Source organism: Mandrillus leucophaeus, unplaced genomic scaffold (genome assembly GCF_000951045.1).
Source record: "Mandrillus leucophaeus isolate KB7577 unplaced genomic scaffold, Mleu.le_1.0 Scaffold250, whole genome shotgun sequence".
NCBI lineage: Eukaryota > Metazoa > Chordata > Mammalia > Primates > Cercopithecidae > Mandrillus > Mandrillus leucophaeus.
Genome location: NW_012102588.1, coordinates 1,702,096 through 1,718,022, shown reverse-complemented (window position 1 = coordinate 1,718,022; position 15,927 = coordinate 1,702,096). Strand labels below are relative to the sequence as shown.

Sequence of the window (15,927 nt, the reverse complement as noted above, 5' to 3'; positions counted from 1 at the left end):
CCCGGCTAGCCTTTCTTATTTAATTACAAATGTTGTATTTTTGAAATCTGTTATTTAAATACTACTCATTATTTTTCAATCATTCCTTAATTATTTTTGAAATTTAAAAATTAGTGAATTTTCATTTCAGGCTTTCTTGCTTTATTTTCCTTTCCAAAATGCTTTTATTTGCAGATTGTTTGTTCATAAATTAGTTTTTCTATAATGTTGATGAACTAAGATTTGCTGGCATTGAACGTTTTTGTTATAGGTTATTGTATTGGCATTTAATGAGATTTGAAGGAAGGAAGTTCCTAGTCCTATTAACCCCTCTTCCATTTTCCAGAAGTTCTGTGTTATATTCCTAGAACCACTTTATATGATGCTTGACCCATCACTGTGTGCAAATAGCTGATGAACAGTTATTTGACAGTGACTTTTTTCTTCTCTTTTAGGGACTTCACTGTGACTTTGCTTGCCTGATGTTCCAATACTTAGTAAATAAGCCTTCAGAAGAAAGGGTCAGGGAGATCATTGTTGATGCTGTCCAAATTGAGCAGGTAAACCAGGAAGTTTGTGTAATTAGCACATCTCTGTTTCTCTGATGTTTGTTCCACCATTATATTGACTCATATGAAATTTCGTAGGTCAATAAAAATTTTGTAGGTCATTTTGTAGGTCAATAAAAATACCAGCAATTTTATTATGGTCGATCTGACATTGCCAGTACATAATATATTACAATTATTATGTCAGTTTACAATTTGCTTTATTCAGTCAGTCTTTGTTATATATTAAGGTTTTATGTATACTAAAACCTGTTTCAGGGCTGTTTTTCTGTCTTACTGATCTCTGTCAAATTTTATGCCATAATCAGCTAATTATAGTAGCTTTGTATTTTTATATTTTTAGTGACTAGAGAACAGTGATGATTTTTTATTTGTTTTGTATTTTTAATAATGTAGCGAGGTACCTAGCTTGAAGCATACACAAATTTTTATAGAAAGAATAAGTAAATTAATGAAAAGTAACAATTAAGTTAGAGTATGTGAAGATTTCTTACTAGAAGGAGCTAGATGTTCTACTTATGATGTGTTTTTATCATTCTAAAATTATTATTATTTTTTTTTTTGGTAACACCGCATAGTTTAACAGGCATAGTTTGTATATTGGAAGAGGAAAAAGGCATAACAGGCACTTTGGTATCTTTAGTCATTTTGAGAACTAAATCCAAGTGGTTAATATATTTTTATTTTTCCTCTTAACACTTTACCACTACATAGTCTTTCAGTATGGTTAGAGCTCATTTTATCTCCCAACCCCCAAATCTGTTTCTTTCTTTTTTCTCATTTTCTTTGTTAATTGAGTTTCTCTCTCTTTCCCAGCTCCCTTCCATGGTCATGTTCTTTATGATGATCATCTTTGAATCTTTTTCCAGATATTTTAGAACAAAGTATCTTTTTTTTTCTATTGAGAAAGCATACAAATCCAAATCTTATATCTGCTACTTTAAGAAATCCAGTAATTTGGTAGTTCATTTCCATTTATTTTGGCTCTTTGAAAACGTGAAAAAATGTGAATAGTAATACCCCAACCATTTTTAAACATACGGACATCATTTGCTACATTGAAAGAATTTATCCTAATATATTTCCTTGGACAAAATCAGTCTTAGAAATAAAACAAAAGTTTTATTTCTATTTGGAACATACATATTTATAGTTTTGTTTATACTTTATTCTGTTTTTGTTTTCATCCCAGGAGTTTTTAACAGAAGCCTTGCCAGTTGGCCTCATTGGAATGAATTGCATTTTGATGAAACAGTACATTGAGTTTGTAGCTGACAGATTACTTGTGGAACTTGGATTCTCAAAGGTAATGTGTTTAAAAATGTGATACTACTAGTTAAAATATTATAGGAAAGCAAGGACCCTAAAATATATTTTACTGAAAGCATTTGTAACATACTGTTCTATTTTTTAAATGTCCATGACAGAGACTTGTTTCATATGAACAAGGTTTTACAAAATCCTTTGAAATTTAAAATTAATAACTGAAGTAGGAGGCTGGTAAAATATTAGAACTAATAAGCTCAATAAATTATTTTGCAATAATTTCAGCTATATATTTAATAGGATTATTTTCAAGGGGTTAGGTTTAATATGCATATGTATATTCACGTATGCATATTATAAATCTCCATGTGTCTATGTTGTAGTTTGGGAGTTAATATTTTTAAATATGGAATAGTTATTAGGAAGACATTAACTGTCATAATGTAACTCTTTGAACAGAGTTATCCAAGTTATTTTTGTCATTTATCAGCGATAATGTACCTGAATTTCATCACGTGTTATTTTCCTATTACTTAAGACATGGAGCCTGCAGCCACACTATCTGGGTTTGAATCCTTGTTCCACCACTTTCTAGCTGTGTGACCTTTGGCAAGTTGCTTAACTATCTCAATTTCCTCATCTATAAAATAGAGATAGTAATAATATTTACTACAAAGGATTGTTGATGAGTTGATACACTTAAAGCACTTAAAATAATATTAGACACATAAACTCACACTAGATGGTCACTTTGTACTTAAGTGAAACACAGAAATTCACTATGTACTATACCATGGTAATTAGAAATTACAGATTTTGATTTCTTGTCGTGAAAATGTAAGTTTAAATTGTCTTTAATGAGAATCCTTATGAAATCTATGATACTGTGGTAATCATTACCTATTTTGCTAATGTTGTATTAGCAGATATAGCAGAATTATATTCTGATAACCACCCAGGTACTTAAAGAGTCAAGTGTGGCGTAGGTTTTTTTGATAAGATGAACTACATTTTAACGTTTTAGTTGCAAGATCTTGTCTGTGTTTACTAATTAATGAGAAATCAAGATTATAACTATATTAATATAATCTCTTAAACTTATAAACCTCACGCCTGTAATCCCAGCACTTTGGGAGGCTGAGGCGGGTGGATCACAAGGTCAGGAAATCGAGACCATCCTGGCTAACATGGTGAAACCTCGTCTCTACTAAAAATACAAAAAATTAGCCAGGCGTGGTGGCGGGCACCTATAGTCCCAGCTACTCAGGAGGCTGAGGCAGGAGAATGGCGTGAACCTGGGAGGCGGAGCTTGCAGTGAACTGAGATCGTGCCACTGCACTCCAGGCTGGGCGACAGAGTGAGACTCCATCTCAAAAACAAAGCAAAACAAAAAAACTTATAAACTATGTGTGTTAAAAGAAATTGTATTTGCTCATAACTTTTACCAATGTTTTTGTTATTAGAAAATGAATTTGCTTATTTAAGCCTTATAGTGAATTCGCTATTCTTTAACCCGTTACCATATCCTCACATCCACATGTTCATGTTCTGCTGCTTCTTAGAAAACTGCTGACCCTTGGGTCTGATTTTCCTTTTGGGAACTTGCTAACTGTAGGTATGTAAAACATGCCACCTCCTGCAGAAGAAGATCTAAACACAATGTAAAACTTTGTTTTTCCACAGGCTTCAAAATATCTGAATAAATTCTAAAATGCAGAAATTATAGAGGCCTTAGATTTTTAATGCAATAAAAGTAGAAATTGATTTAATAATTGCCAAAAGCTTCATCTACTTAGAGATTAAAAAATATATCCTTTAGGTCAGGTGCAGTGGCTCACACCTGTAATCCCAGAACTTTGGGAGGCTGAGGTGGAAGAATCACTTGAGACTAGGAGTTGGAGACCAGCGTAGGCAACATGGTGAAATCCTATTTCTACAAAAAATTAGCCAGGCATGTTGGCATGCCTGTAGTCCTAGTTACTCGGGAGGCTGAGCTAGGAGGATCACTTGAACCCGGAAGGCAGAGGTTGCTGTGAGCTGAGGTTGTGCCATGGCACTCTAGCCTGAGCAACAGAGTGAGACCCTTTCTCCCTCTCTCTCTCTCTGCATATATGTATATCTCCTTTAAAATGTGATTTAAAATGAAAATAAAAATTAATTGGAAATATAAAGTAAATGACAATATGATTACTATATATCAAAACTTGTAGGAGCTGGGTGTTGTGGCTGACTCCTGTAATCCTAGCACTTTGGAGGCCAAGGCAGGAGGATTGCTTGACACAGGAGTTCCACACTAGTTTCAGCAATATAGCAAGACCCTATCTCTACAAATAAAAATAATAAGGCTGGGCACAGGGGCTCACGCCTGTAATCCCAACACTTTGGGAGGCCGAGGCGAGTGGATCGCCTGGAGTCAGGAGTTGAAGACTGGCCTGGCCAACATGTTGAAACCCTGTCTCTACTAAAAATACAACAATTAGCTGGGCATGGAAGTGGGTGACTAGAATCCTAGCTACTCAGGAGGCTGAGGTGAGAGAATTGCTTGAACCCAGGAGGCAGGTTGCAGTAAGCCAAGATTGTGCCATTACACCCCAACCTGGGCAAAAAGACCGAAACTCTGTCTCAAAAAAAAAAAAAAAACATACAAAAAAACCACCAAAAACAAGCCATTTAATTTAGTTTGGTCTTGGTTACTTTGTCTGTGCTGTGAATGACTTAGATCTAATTTTTTGAAAAGTCTTCAGTTCTAAAATCCAATGAGTCTGTGACTGTTGGTTCAGTGCCCTTTCACTGTATCTTGCTGTGTATCACAGCTCCAATCTTCCCTCACTTTTTACATACAATTTCTGATGGGGGAATTTCATAGAATTTCACTCAGCCACACACAGCATACGAGTTTTTGGAAAAAAGATATATAGATATTTAAAGCTTTATTTAAAGATATAAATCACATAGCTTGCAATTCACCCATTTAAAATGTACAATTAATAGTTTTTAGCGTAGTCACAGAGTTGTGCAACCATCATAACAACCTATTTTAGAACATTTTTATCACCCCAAAAAGAAACTCTATCTCTATTAGCAGTCAGTCACTCCCCTTTCCTCCCCTTACCCACCTTGTCTTAGGCAACCACTAATCTAATTTTTGTGTCTGTAGATTTGCCTCTTCTGTATATTCTATTTCATACAAATGGAATCATAATAATATGTGGTCTTTTGTGTTTCTCTTCTTTCCTTAGTATAACGTTTTCATGGTACCTTCATGTTGTAGCATGTATCAGTGCTTTATTCCCTTATATGACCAAATAATATTCCACTGTATGGATATACCAAATTTTATTTATCCATTCGATGGGCATTTAATTTGTTTCCTCTTTTGAGCTATTGTGAATAATGCTACTATGAACGTTCATGTACAGATTTTTGTGTGGATGTATTTTCATACCTCTTAAGTATACACCTAGGAGTGAAATTGCTGGGTCATATGGTAACTCCATGTTTAATCATTAGAAGAACTCCAGATTGTTTTCTAAAGCAGCTGCACAATTTTATATTCCCACCCTGTATGAGGGTTCCAATTCCTCCACATCCTCACCAACACTTATTACCTGTTTTTTAAAAAAGTATAGCCATCCGAGTAGGTATGAAGTGATATCTCATTGTGATCTTGATTTGCTTGTCTCTAATGGATAGTGATGTTGAACATCTTTTCATTTTGTATATCCTCTTTAAAGAAGTATTAGTTTGTCTAGACACTCTGCCCATATTTAAAATTGGGTTACTTGAATATATGTTTATCTGTGGTGTTCTTATTTTTTTGCTGGGATACTTCTAAATTGAGAAATCCTCTTCTGTTACCCTTGTGAATCACTGAAATATCCCACACTTTCCATCAAGCTGTATCTCCAAGTCTGCTTCTTGAATTCTTTTTCCTTTTTTTGAGATGGAGTCTTGCTCTGTCAGCCAGATTGCAGTGCAATGGCGTGATCTCGGCTCACTGCAACCTCTGCCTTTCAGGTTCAAACAGTTTTCCTGCCTCAGCCTCCTGAGTAGCTTAGATTACAGGCACCTGCCACCATGCCTAGCTAATTTTTGTATTTTTAGTAGAGATGGGTTTCATCATGTCAGTCAGGCTGGTCTCGAATTCCTGACTTCAGGTGATGCCACCCACCTCGGCCTCCCAAAGTGCTGGGATTACAGGCTTGAGCCACCGTGCCTGGGCTTGCTTCTTGAATTCTGAAGCAGTAAAAAAGCTTCTTGTTAGCATAGTCCCCCTTTTTATTTGGAGACATCTAGTGACTATGGATAACATTTATTGTGTCTTCCCTGATCATGGTCCCTTAATGACAATTTGTTGATTATCTGTTCTCTTATTAACTAAGAAACATATTTAGAACCACAGTAGATTGTTGCTAATTTAACATTTTATAGTATCATGTATGTGTGACTAATAGTAATACCTATGAAAAATGCTCATGGTGTATTGGATATCTCAAGCTGTGAGAACATTTTCAATTGGGCAGTATTAAATATTTCAATTCCTGAAATAGTTGTGTTTTTTTCTATTTATGAAAATGCCAGAGATGCTAGTAGAGTTTCTTGAGGAGGTTAGTGGTCGATCTTGGGTCATCTTACGATTTGTCAGCCTTGAGTGCCTCCAGGGTCTTAGGGGAATGATGGGATCTTGTAACTGACTAGACAAGTTTCCAGAAACCTGACCTCTGTTTTGGTCATCTTTGCTCTTATTGTGGGATGTAATTTGATCTGTTCAGAATGTCTAATGATATTTCTTTCCTTTTTAGATTTTTCAGGCAGAAAATCCTTTTGATTTTATGGAAAACATTTCTTTAGAAGGAAAAACAAATTTCTTTGAGAAACGAGTTTCGGAGTATCAGCGTTTTGCAGTTATGGCAGAAACCACAGATAACGTCTTCACCTTGGATGCAGATTTTTAAAAAACCTCTTGTTTTAAAACTCTATAAACTTGTCATTGGTAAATAGTAGTCTATTTTCCTCTGCTTTAAAAAAATTTTTAAAGTATATCCTTTAAAGGACTGGGGGTTTGCTCAAAAGGAAATCCAAAACTTATTCCACACAATTTGCATTTATGTAATTTTCCTGTTTAACAGCAAGAGTGTGGCCTAAACACTTTTGTCTTGTCACTGAAATAAAAGATGGCATTATGTGGTTAAGAGCATGGGGTGAGGGGTCAGACGTGAGTTTAAGGTTCTGCCCTTACTCCAATGTGTGACCCTTGGCAAGTCAGTTAATCTTGGTAAACCTCAGTGTACTTATCTTTAAAATGGGAGTAATAGTAGGTCCTAAATTCATAGAGTGGATATGAGGATTAGGATGCAAAAATAAATGCTTAACCAACACTACTACTGTTAGCACCACTACTAATTATTATGTCGTTGATAATATTAATTGCAGTGATGTTGTAATAAAATACTTTCTTTTCCTTAAAGTAATTGTGATTCTAGGTCCTAGGATCTAGAATTAGATCTTTGTATTTTTAATGCTTAGGGGAAGAATATAAGTATCTCCTTAAAAAGAACTTAATTCTCATTAACGCAAGAATAAGTTCTTTGAATTCCTTAGTATGTAGTAAAGAAAATTTAGCTTTTAGTTGCTTTGGGAAGCCTACTTACGGAGTGGAAACCAGGAGGTTATCATGGTAGTTGACCTTGTAAGAAAAATGATTCTTCTTCAGAAATTAAAAACATAACTATTGCCAGATTTAGCCCTGGAATGTTTAGAATCAGGCCAGAATAGCATTTTCAAATAATATTCTAAGAACTATTAGCCCCTCCAGATATTTTGTAGGGGAAAAATGGGATTCTATGGTCAGATGAGTTTGGGAAATGCTGAACACTTCATTCTTTAGCAAGTACAGTCAGTACATCAAAGACTGAGCAGTTCAGTGTGGTACATAAATTTATCTCGCCCTGCATATTCCCAACATACTTAACACAGATGTTTTTTACCTGTTAACATCTCACCCAGCTAGTGTTCCTCAGAACAAAGATTGGAAAAAGCTGGCCCAGAACCATTTATACGTAGATGAAGGGCTTATGGACTGAAAGGGAGAACATGGTAGGGATTATTGAATCATTTCAAATTTATGCCAGGCTGAATAATGTACCAGCAATTGACTTTGGCTGTGTTTCTTTATGGTTTTATAACTCTTGAGCTGTTGTTAAGAGATAGTTCTTTTAATGTGACTATGCTACATGCTAGCCAATGATGAGGGAAAAGGAGGTTTCTCTAGAAGAGACTGATGAAAGGCCGGGAACCAAGGTTTTTGAGAATTCTGCCCCTATTTGTTTTTAGTAAGTATCAAGAGGTAGCCTGAGCCTAGTTAAAGTTAAACCTGTCTTTGGATGAAGAAGTCTTAATACTGAAATACTGAATTTTTAATACATTATTATTTGGTGTTCTGTATACCCCTTCAAGCAGTTGTTTCCCACTCCCAACAAACTGTACTTTATACAGTTCTGAATGCTAAAACTTAGAGATTTTATCTTTGCATAAATTTTGGCTCCATTCTTTCCATAACAATCTAATCAAAACTGGGAGTTCTCAAGTGAATGCAAAAGGAGCAGGCCATAACTTTATTTGTTAGAGACACTGTCAGAAACTTGAGATCTTTTGGCCTACGATAATACCATTAATTTTTGCATTGCTTCACAGTTTGCTAGGTGTTTTTACATCATCTCATTTGATCTCAAAACAGCTTGACAGAGCAACTGTAATTGAAATATTACAGATGGAAAGAATGAGGCTCAGGGAAGTTAAATGACTTGGCCAAGATCTGCTCATTGTCACTGTACAGTATTTTTTTTTAGAGGTTGTAATGTCTCATATTTAGTCCTTTGCCATCTATGTTGATTTGCTTTTGTCTGTTTCCTCATTAATTGAATATACTTTAAATATATACATTAATTAAGGTATCAAAATATAGAGAAACATTTGAACTATATTCAGGTAATATGTTTAAAGATATTTATATATTGCCATACAAAGACTTAACATTTAAAACTGATAATATCTGTAATGACATCAGAATGAGAGAAAAAAAGTTGTACAGTGTATATTCCTTGTTTTGAATCTAAATCTTTTTCGTAGGTAATGACTGATGCCTTAATGTGAAGCTTATTTATAATAGCAATAAACCTAACTGGATTTGGATGAAGAAGTCTTAATACTGACATACTGGATTTTAATGCACTGGTTTGTTATTTGGTATTCTGTCTCTTTTTCCAGGCCTCCAGGTTGCACATTTATTTATTATGTTCAATACTTTGGTTCTTAGTTCTTAAAGAATCAAGAAGTTGTGTAATCTTTTAAAAATATCTTGCAGGTAAAGAAAAAAATTAAGAGTGTGTTTACAACTGTTTTCTCTTTTTTACAGCACATGTATTTAAATCATTGCTATAATAAAGTTAAGTTCATTATTTAGGAATATAAAAACTTGTAGTTCTATACTAGATTGCATTTATTAAAAATGTTTCATTGTAGCACATAGAAATATGGCCAGGAAGGACTTGAGAAGACAGTTTGATCCATTGCTTTTAGACAGGACTGGGTTTTGCTGTCCAGTCATATACAGTAATAGTTTTTCTTACAATGTAAGCTGACCCCAGTCTTGTCTTGATATTAATATATGAAATTTTTATAATTGTCTCATTTAGAAACAGCCATATTTTTCTGCTTTTTCTATTGCCATTTTTTATTTGTGCATGAATTGATTATTGAGAAAAGGTAGCAGTTTGCATATTTAAAAATTAATCATTTTGCATTTTACATTTAAATATGCTAATATCACTGTCATATAATTCCCAAATTTCATTTGTAGATATTGAGCTAAGGGCTAATGTCAGGACCTGATTTTTAATGCTAAAGCTGCAGATGGGCTAAATAAAAACCAAATTAGTCCTACAATCAGGTATTATGTTTTTAAACCAAGTTGAGTGAATTGATAGTGGACTTGGGAAGTATTCCCCATTAGAATCTGGATGAGTGGCACAGAATTGAAATCTCTTTGTTTCCCACCATTTCCCTTTAAGTGCTCTGCTCCTTTGTAAACAGTTAAAGATTTGAAAGAGAATCTGATATTCTCGAGGGATTAGGAAGAAAGGATTTAATCCCTTCAATTTGGGGCTTAATCCTGTTAAAGAAAATGTAAGTGAAAATGGAAGACTGGAGAGAATGATTGCTTTTTGTACAGTTAAATAAGGTCACAATATTCTTACGTACTTTGTTTTACAACTGTGTTTTCATTTTTTCAAATGTCTGGTCATTTACCAAAGTATTTACTATTTACTGTGTACATAGGAAGTTTTATTATGTGTAGTCTATCTAAATTTTTTTTTTTTTTTTTTTTTTTTTTTGCTGAAATACATTATCGTCAATCAAGCCAACCCTGCATGTACAGAATTTGTTTCTTTTCCAAATAAATTAGTTTTCTTATTTTTTTGGTTCAGTATGTTGAAATAAACTATCATAGCTTCATCATTTTGTTCATTTCCTTTTTGAGGAAGTGCAAGGGCTACCCTAATAAAGGAATGTATATATTTACTATTTGTGTCTGCAGATAAATACATACTGGTTTGTTCAACTGTCACCCCGACCACAGTTTTTACATTAAATGAGATCCCCAGTTCTCTCACCTGTCTTTCTCCCAATCCATAAGCCTCTCTTCATGTCTCTTTGTTTCCAGCTGAGATTCTACAAACATCATACTACTAGTAGTAGCACTCATACCAGTACCCTCAACGCTGTCCCTTATCTGCTTTTTACCATACATAGAAAAATTTAGAAAAACCCCCACGTCTGTTTTGAATGAAACAACTTAGTTTTTCCAGTATTTGCACCCCAGCAGCCAAATGCTGCTAGAAGAAAAGTCATACAACGAGGCAGTTAGATTCTCTACGAATTCATGATTACCGTATCTCAGCACTATCTGGAAATCCGACTACAATTTCCTGGTAAACTTGACCTCCGTTGTGCACAATTGCTTTTTCACACCTCCTCTCTCTACCTCTACCCCTGTTTCCCAAAGAGGTGACCATATCTTTGTGGACTTTGCACACATAGAGATATTCTCAGAGTTCGTAGAAAACTTTGACAATATAAGAGCCCCAAATCTAGAACTTAAGAAGCTAGCAGTAGATATAAATTCCCATGTGTTTTTTCTGCTGTGGAGTCATTACAATCAGGGAGTGATTGAAAATATATGGGACTAACAGCCATTTAATTTTGGGGACTGCTGCTCTCATTCCCACCATGCGGTTCTCCCAGGGCTGCCAATCCGCTAGTAGGCACTGCTTCTGTCTGGGCACAGGCTTAAGCATGTGATCCAGACTGGGCCAGGTCCTTACCTAGGGTTTTCCTAGTTGAAACTGAAGAAAGAGAACTACTTTTATTCTAAAGACTAGCTAGAGAGTCCTAGTTCTAAACTCTCTGAGGCTCAACTGTGTTCTTTGCGTAGTTTCATTTTCAAGGTAATAAATGCTACTTTTGGCCTAAGATAGGTCAAATTATGTTTCTTGATTTTCAACTAAAAGGATTCTAGTTAAAACAGAAGTTGATCCCTGGAAGGAAAAAAAAAAAAAAATAAGTGGAAATAATCAGGGTATTTATGTGAGTATCAGGGTCAGCAAGAAACAGATGGCAATTCAAGTTAGGGTAATTCAAAAGAAGTTTGGCAAAAGGACAATTTAGAAAGTTATGGACAGGAAACCATAGGAAATAGTGTAGTGCATGGGGCTACCAATTAATTACAGGGCTGTTACCGCCCCTGCATTCAAGGAATTAAGCTTGAGGGAGCAGTTAAACCAGAGGGAGAGAATTAAGGTAAGATGTGATCTTTATTTAAAGGAGACAGGAAGCCTAAGGCAACTTTGCTGAGAAGGAGCCAGAAAATAAATACTCTCACCTTGTTCCTCTTGCCTCCTCTCTCCTTCAATGGCTCCCCATTAGCCAAAACCAACTAGGCACAAGAGGGCAAGGGAGCCTGATGCCATCCTTACAGATCAGCCTCCAGGAGTAGGGTGGAAAATGGATCCGGAGGACATATAGAAGACATGTCACAAAGAGTGCTGGAAATTATTGGTACTTTCCTCAAAGAATTGCAAGAAAGAGATGAGCTCAGGAAACAATTAGTAAGTTTGTAAGAAAAACCAAAAGGAAATCAAGAGACAAAAAATTAAGTACCCTGCAGGGCTGAAAAAGCAGGCTGATTGTAAACCCCCAAAATAAGGTTGGAATTGAGAAAATTTTTTTTTTTTCTTTTTCTTTTTTTTGAGACAGAGTCTCGCTCTGTCGCCAGGCTGGAATGCAGTGGCACGATCTCAGCTCACTGCAACCTCCACCTCCTGGATTCAAGCGATTCTCCTGCCTCAGCCGCCCGAGTAGCTGGGACTACAGGCACGCACCACCACACCCAGCGAATTTGTATTTTTAGTAGAGACGGGGTTTCACCACGTTGGTCAGGATGGTCTCTATCTCTTGACCTCGTGATCTGCCAGACTCGGCCTCCTAAAGTGCTGAGATTACAGGTGTGAGCCACTGTGCCGACTGAGAAAAATTCTTGAGATAAGAATTCATTAAGACAATCTTGGCAAAGGTAAGAAGAGGGGTGTGAGAAGGTAATGTAAGCCTCCTGAGAAGGTGGGAAAGTGCAGGTGAAGGGCTTGACCTCAGACACTTCCCTTATTGTAGCAGGAGGGAAGCTAGGGGAGGTGAATGGATGGTGATGTCCTATGTCTGTAGTTCAGTGAAGAGACATTGTAAACTTGTTGTTTGTTGACTTAATTTCTCTGTGAAAGAGATGATAAGGTCACTTCCTTGGGAAGTGGGGGTAGGGGCAGCAAGGGAAGGTGTGAAGAAGCAATTGTGGAGGATGGAGACCATAGTAGATTCAATTTACCTTAGTGTACGGTTTTTCTCTAGCAGCAGCTAGAGTACAAATATGTAAAAACTGGATTGTTGCATTCATAACGGGATTTTCCTGGATTTTTCTATGTATGGTAAAATATATGTATGTATGGTAAAATGCAGATGAGGAACAGAGTTAGGGCTATTAATAGCAATGCCACTACTAGTAATATGATGGACTCTGGAATCTTAGCTGGCTAGAGAGACATGAAGAGAAGAGGCTCATGGATTGGGAGAAAGTAGATGAATGAGAGGACTTGGGGGTCTTGATTAAGTCTAAGAACTGTGATGGGGGGAGTAGGTGAACAAGTGCTCTGGAAGGGGAGGAGATTGTGGTCAGAGTGAGGTGCTAGAATTGGTGATTCAGAACATGGTAAGTGTGGGAGAAGGAGGCTGGGGTTTGATGCTGGGGAAGCGGGTGGGCTCATTAGTGATGAGAACATCAGGGAGCTGAGTCCAGGGTTTTGCATCTTGGGTGGATCCTGAGAGCAAAATGTTTAAGTCTTCAGTGAAAGAGAGGTACTGTCAGGAGGACAAGATGAAGAGTAGGAGAGGGAGGTATAGCTGAGTTGTGAGTCTTAAAAGAGCAGGGTTGTAACAAAAGAATGGGGTGTCTATGGTCTAGAGGTGTCAGTGGGATCAGAGGACCCCAGCGCAACTTTCCCCACATACCTGAGAGGTCCATGGGGTGTGAGAAAATAAAAGCTTTCTTTCCGAAGGCTACATGGGAAGAGTTCCCAGGGCAATGCCCTGTTTCAGGTAACATAAGGCCAGTAGAGGGAGACACCGACTGACTGCTTTTGAAGCAGGGATTACCCAAAGGCTCAGGGCCAGCATTTGGGAGGGGTAGACAAGTGAGGCTGGGACAGGAATGGGGCCATGTACAGCACTATCAGGACTATGGTGAGGCAACTGTAGATAGCTGGGGGTGGTACTGACTTGTTAAAACTGGCTGGGTTGAGGTGCAGTGAAGATCCACTATGTGAAGGAAAGAGTTGTCCTGGTTTTATGGGACCTTGCTAGGTGATGTGTTTACGGCAGGATAGCACTCATTGTGCATCTGGGCTTTCTGCTCCTGTGCCAACTCTCACAACCCACATCTCCTGTTCTCTGATCATTTCTCCAGCTTAGCATGTTAACACATCATAGAAAGAAGGGGTGAGAAGCATTCTCCAGTCGCTTACTCAATTGTCTGAGTAATGGTCAAAGGCTATGTTCTTTATACTCTCTCATCAATAATGATAATGTCCAAGTTCTGACAGTAAAAGTGTAAGCTTCACTGTATCTTGAAGATTTATTTTTCAGGAAATTAATAGTCTACGGCCATACCACCCTGAACGTGCCCAATATTGTCTGATCTCAGAAATTAAGAAATATTTATACATACTTTAGGGTTTACAAGGTGATTTTGCAGTCATACCACTGCAATCATTTCATTGGCTCACCAATTTTATGAGAAATTGCTGTCATAATAATATTATTATTATGATAACAATGATATTTGGGACTTGAAGCTCAGAGAAGTTAAGTTTCTTGTCCAAACTCACACAACTAGTAAGGGGTAGAGGCATGACCCCAACTCAGGCATCATGGTTTAAATTGCATCATCTTTTCACTGAATGCACCTAAATTTCTATTGTTACAGCTGGTGGAAGTCAAGACAATTTTTGGTGGGATATGATCCCTTAGACCTACATACCCTCTATAACACACTCCATGGGCAGGTGTCAGTTTAGAGCTGCATTTGTCCATCTCAAGATCATGCGTCATGGCTTGCTGAGAATTGTGTTTGAGCATCAGTTCATGACTGGAATGGCAATAATGTTTGAAGACATCGGGACTGCAAGGGCAGTTGATATTTGTTTGCTAATTACATTTGGAAAATCTTCTTTAAAGGTTTTTTTTTTTTTTTTTTTTTTTTTTAAGTAAAAAAGTAATTTAAAAGCGTTAAGAAAAGAAATATTACAGGTGAAACTCACAATGGCATGTCCAGCCAGTGGTTGCGTATGACAAATTTTGGAAACTTGAGAACACATCATGTGGTCTACTGTGTAAAATGTTAGATGTTGCTCAAAGGGTTTAGAGGAGTTTTCCAAGAAGACTTGCCCAGAACTTAGGGTAATAAAGTGGTGGCAAATAAAGATATGCTTGCTTCAATTTATTTAAATTCCAGACTGATATGTTTCGGATTTGTGGACCCGCCCAAATCTCATGTTGAATTGTAATCTCCAGTTAGAGGAGGGGCCTGTTGGGAGGTGATTGGATCAAGGGGGCCAACTTCTCCCTTGCTGTTCTCATGATAGTGAGTGAGTTCTCACGAGATCTGATTGTTTAAAAGTGTGTAGCACTTCCCGCTTTGCTCTCTGCCTCCTACTCCGGCCATGAAAGACATGCCTGCTTCCCCTTCACCTTCCGCTGTGATTGAAAGTTTCCTGAGGCCTCCCGAGCCATGCTACCTGTACAGCCTGAGGAACTGTGAGTCAGTTAAACCTCTTTTCTTTATAAATTACCCAGTCTCAGTTTCTTTATAGCAGTGCAAGAACGGACTAATACACAGACCATACGTAGCACCCGTTTCTAATTCCTGCTGTCTGGTGGTTTGGGTCTAATGGAGCCAAAAGTCTCAGAGAACTTGGACTGCCCTTCATACAGTTCTCCAAGAGACAGAGTCTAACCAGCTAATGGCAACATCCAGATACATCTCTAAGGAAAGAGATTGGTAAAAAATTATTCCAAGCATATCTTTTGTGTGTGATAAAATTCATCATCTACTCATTTCCAGGGACTCAGCTTTGTCAATGGGCACCAGAGTTCAACATAGAAAGTTTTTTTCCACCTCCAGATTTTTCCCTGCTTCTGCCTTCCTTCGTGGCTAGTCTCTGCGTGCTCATGGCTCTCTGTACTTATGACTGCTGTGGCATATGGTGTACTGAAATTGTAATTGAACTAGTTTAAGGTAGGGACCATGCTCTTTACATTTTTATTGTCCTGCGTGACTTGTAGCAGATGCTCAGTATTTCTTCAGTGAATGAATGGATGAGGTGACAATCATAATTAATTGAATCGAGAAGACTGGTGTCATGTAATCAAAATAAGCTGCTGGTTAGAAACCATCATTTATTGAACATGTGTAACCCAGATTCTTACGCATGTTATCTCATTTAGTGCTCTT

The 15,927-nt window shown here is 37.1% G+C and overlaps 1 protein-coding gene across 1 annotated transcript in view; it reads left to right on the top strand.

The window, feature by feature from the left end:
• RRM2B (ribonucleotide reductase M2 B (TP53 inducible)) overlaps positions 1–10,395 on the top strand; it is a 44,882-nt gene extending 34,487 nt beyond the window's left edge. Inside the window, 3 exon segments of the mRNA XM_011983489.1 lie at positions 435–539; positions 1,741–1,854; positions 6,617–10,395. Of these exon segments, the coding sequence (XP_011838879.1) occupies positions 435–539; positions 1,741–1,854; positions 6,617–6,769 (372 nt within the window). The 3' untranslated portion in view covers positions 6,770–10,395.
• Positions 10,396–15,927: the final 5,532 nt, after the last annotated feature.